General features: G+C 32.0%; 1 protein-coding gene across 1 annotated transcript; it reads left to right on the top strand.

Moving 5' to 3' along the window:
- The first annotated feature begins 358 nt into the window (after positions 1-358).
- On the top strand, positions 359-3,374 carry LOC111316079 (uncharacterized). Its single transcript, XM_022918094.2, has 3 exons — positions 359-967; positions 2,119-2,142; positions 2,920-3,374. The coding sequence occupies exons 1-3, from the start codon at positions 769-771 to the stop codon at positions 3,234-3,236; spliced, it is 540 nt and encodes a 179-aa protein (XP_022773829.1). The 5' UTR covers positions 359-768; the 3' UTR covers positions 3,237-3,374.
- Positions 3,375-4,659: the final 1,285 nt, after the last annotated feature.

Raw genomic sequence — 4,659 nt, 5'->3', positions numbered from 1 at the left:
GGCGTAAAATTATCAATAAAGTTTTAATTTACTGTAATAAAAAAGGTTATAAAATTTTAAAGTTTTAAATTTAAATTTTACGTAAATTTAATTTAATTTTATATTAAATTTATTTCATTATATTAATTTGTTAATTGACTATTTTATAATTTCTTACTTATGATTGTAATATTTAATTATTATTCTAATTTCATAAAAAAGTTTTGCACAAAATTGAGTTTTTTTTTTTTTTATTTTTTATTTGGGGACGGGTGGACAAAGTTTCATAGCAAAAGCCAGTAAAAAAGTGACCCAACATAATGATTAAAAGGGGTTCTTAATTAACCCAAGTAACTCATAAACGCTGATTACTCTTTATCTCTTTTAAACGTCTCTGATTTCTGTTTCAAAATCTAATATCATAACAGTCTCATAATCCAATAACCTCTTCTTTGCACTTTGCAGGGATCTGGGTCTTCCTTAATTTTCCAAAAAAAAATACCAAAGCACACACTTTTTTTTTCACTCAAAGAAGAGAGATTTGCATCATTAAAGCTGAAGGCTTTACTTTGATAAATGAATCTTGGTCCATTTCTTACGCTGTGAAGCAGATTCTGAAATCTGGGTACTTTACATTTTTTGCAAAATCGGCGTACATTGGCAAACAATTTTAGTGTTCTTGAGTATTATACTTGTAGTCTTGAGACTCCAAGTATTTGACCCCAGATCTTGAAATGCTTTGAGTAAAGCCGATTTTTTTTTCCTTATAAAGGGTAGAATTAGTATAGAATGGCTCACAGCTCAGAGCAAAGGTTTTGGTGTCAGGGTGTTTTAAGATATGTTCTTGCTTTTCTTTGTGTATGTTCGGTTGGTTACATTGTTGGTCCAACACTGTTCTGGCATCTGAAGGAGAAGTCAAGGGCTCAGGCGTCATGTCCTTCTTGTGTTTGTAATTGCTTTTACGAGACAGACTTTCTTTTACCACCAGGTTAGTTAGTCAGAATTTTTCCTTTGACTATCCGTATGAAAGCTGAAACCTCTCTAGAAATTGCAAGTCGTTAATTTTCTTGTTGAAGCGTTTTCCTTTTAAGGTTAATATACGTGTCATTCTTGAACTGGTAATGATCATGCTCTGAGTTTGTATGCTTCTCCTATTTCTGGATCTGTAACATAGGTTTGTGACTACATCTGGAAAAAGCTATTCTACTTCGGTAAGACATAAATATTGGCAGAATAGAATGATGGATTTGTAGCCATGAAGTGTGTGGAAACTATCAATCTGTTGTCTGTTGAATAGGGATTGATTATAAACAGCCCATTACTCGGTTTTATGGCATGTTAAGGCTCTCTATGACAATTAATCTGGTTAAGTAGTTATTGGCTTATTTCCCAGTTAGCTAGCATTATGAGGCTAAGCTTGGTATGATAAAGTGAAGCATGGATCAAGATGACCATCTTTAGTAACAGCAAACTACTGGGACTGCTCTGCGCTGCTATGTCATGACATTGGGAGTTTTAATGTTGAAACATCCTTTTGGTAAAGCCAGTTGAATCTGAATGTTAACTTTTGTATTTTCTATGTGTTTAAGGTCCTGAAGTTGGATAATGGATCAGTGCACTTGAATTCTTTCTGGATTTGGTTTAAGTAGATATGTTTAGAAATTCTGTAAGTTCAAATGCTTTCATACGCCAGGAACATAATGTATCATTCTGGGTGTATTGCCCTGTTTCTTCTGGTTAAATGGCCAACGTAATGGGTGGGTACTGTATTCTGTTTACTTACTGCAGTGTTTGCTATTAAATTTGCAATTGCAGATAGTCTTGGCTTTCCCTTGAATTGATATCTTCAAGGAGAAATTTTGAATAGGTGCATAGTTTAGGACCATTTGGTATATGATTTAAACTGTGTTAGATCTTTCACTAAGAAATAACTACTGTACTGCATTTAACTTAGGAAATATTCTCATTAAGGGGACAAATGAGGATATCTTCAAAATCAATGATGTAGATGAGCATTTAACTCACACTTCGATCCACTGAAACTATCTATGTCGTGTGTCTGTGATCCTATAGGTTTTGCTTGCATTAATTTTCCTGAGGCTTCACTCTTTTAATTGGGTGTTTTCATTATTGTTGCAGGGTTGGCCAACAGCACATACTCAGGTCAGTTCATCTGCCTCTGTTTAAATTTTCTAGCTGCTATCATTCTTGCTCTATGGGGGCTGGGTCTAGTGACTGAAATTGGGGAAAATTTCACCCCAGATTACTTGCAATAACATTTCATTGTTGCCATTAGAGGTGTAATCGAGTCGAGTCGATATAGTGAGAAGCTCGAGCTCGGCTCTCAACTCGGCTCGAACTCGATCGAGTTTTATTTTCTTAGCTCGAGCTAGATTCATGATCGAAATCGAGCTACTCGAACTCGCTCGATTAAGCTTGATTAATATGTTAAAATAAGCTCAATTCTTATATTCGACAAGAGTTCGATTATTTGTGCTCGAACTCGAACTCGAATTCTAGATATTTTATTAATTAAAATAATAAAAAAAATTTAAATATAAAAGCTCGATTAAGCTTGTGAGTTACTCGAGTCGGATATAAGAATACTCGAACTCGGCTCGATCGATAAGTCGAGCTACTCGAATTCGAGCTCGACTCGATAATAATCGAACCGAATTCAAGTTTTATTCGAATCGAACTCGAGTAGCTTGCGAGTCTTAATGTATCATTTACACCCCTAGTTGCCATTAGACACGATAGGTCAAACCTGAACTTTGTCATAGAACCTCAAAACCCAATCTTTAGTCAAAATACCTATTCATCCACACCACGTGCTCAACTTTTCTTGACCACAATTTCATTGAAATATTAGTATATCCCAATCCCATTCCTTTTGTTCAGATCTTTCTTTCTGTTCAAATGATTTTCTTTATTTTGCAGATTGCGGTAAAAATGATCCAGATGTAAATGAAGAACTGGAGAAGGACATTGTAGCTTTACTGTCTGAGGAGATTGCTTTACAGAAGATTGTAAGCAATGATACCTTGGAGCGCAGCTGGGCGCTAACAATGGATACTAAAAGAGCCTCCTTACACTACCAGAAAGAAGCAGAAAAGTGCAATGCAGGAGTAGAAACTTGTGAGGAAGCCAGGGAAAGGGCTGAAGCTGAACTAAGAGAGGAGCTTAAGCTCACAGCGTTGTGGGAGAAACGAGCTCGTGAACTTTGGTGGCAAGATAGCGAGAGAGAATTTACTTGAGTGTGGATGTATATCTTTAGCTTGGTTTTTTATTAGAAATATTTCATCTTCCACTTGTATTAGATATTGAAAAATTATAACATTTAAGAACTTGTCCATTACATATAAAAAATATAAAATTATTATTAATTTTTTTTATTTATGTGTGATGGATCACTTATGCAAATCTATTATTTTCAAAATTATAATAAGTTCGACTAAGGGCAAAGGTAAGGTCTCGTTGGAGTTTGAGGGGGCCTTGGGCCCTAAAATTTTGCAAACCCTTTAATGCCCCCACTACGGATAGTTAAATAAGGAGCTACTTAAACATTTGTTCTTTTAATGGACCTAGTCATAATAGCTTAAAAAACTGACAGCCTATAAAGCCGATGAAACAGGCAACTGTTGGTAATAAATTTTAACTTTCTTAACTTTTTAAAGCTTCATAATCTATTATTTATGGGCGGGGGGGGGGAACGAAAGGAAACCGACCCTAACATTTTTCACTTTTTCATATGACAGCATAATGTGCCTATTTATACGAGTAGGTGTTGAAAGACAATTGCATAAGCAATTGTTTCTAGTACCCCTCAACCTCTTAATATATATTATATTATATATACTATACTTATTTTATATATTTAAATTTAATTTAATTAGCTCTCACATTAAAATTGTTATTTGTTAATTTTTTTTATTTTTAATTTAAGTTTAAAAATTGTAATTTATGAGGAATTAAAATCAAATTATTAATTATCTATTTATTATATTTGTGATCATTATTCACGAACTCTTAAAAATAATAAATTTGTAATAAAAATTAAGTCACATTAATGTAAACTTAAAAAAAAAAAAAGTAAATTAACTTTTTAGTTTTCTCAATAAGATTACAATGTTTCAATCAAATACCAAAGGTGTATTTTTCTTTTAATTCGCACTTATCTTTTTATATTTTTGTGACCCTTTTCATTTTTTTTTTTTGGTTTGATAAAACTTTAAATAAGTTATATTAATTAATTAGAATCTTCTTTTTTTAGAAGTATTTGTGTTTGATACATATGTAATAAATGTGAATATATAGATTGATAGTCTAAAAATTAAAAAAAAAAAAGAAAAAATTAGTATATTCTTATTGAACACATATTGTATTCAACATTAATTTTTGAATTTGAATAACATAATAAATATAAATATATAAATTTTAATTGGCCTTATCAAGATTAGATGTCAAGATCCATCATTGACTAAGGATCCCTAAAAAAAATAGATTTTGATCTACATTAATAGACTAAGTTCGATAGTCAATTATGTGTATGGAAGATTTTAACACCCCATAACATCCAAAATTGGTGCAATTTTACTTACATTCTATCTTATTTAAGTTATAATCAAAGATAATTTTTTTTTTATGAATTTCAATATTTATATATCAGAAAAAAGTTTT

The sequence above is a fragment of the Durio zibethinus genome, chromosome 24, assembly GCF_047325235.1.
Source record: "Durio zibethinus cultivar Kanyao isolate XHJ-2024 chromosome 24, ASM4732523v1, whole genome shotgun sequence".
Classification (NCBI taxonomy): Eukaryota; Viridiplantae; Streptophyta; class Magnoliopsida; order Malvales; family Malvaceae; genus Durio; species Durio zibethinus.
The sequence above is the reverse complement of the archived record's forward strand: the minus strand, read 5'-3'. Positions and strand labels throughout refer to the sequence as shown.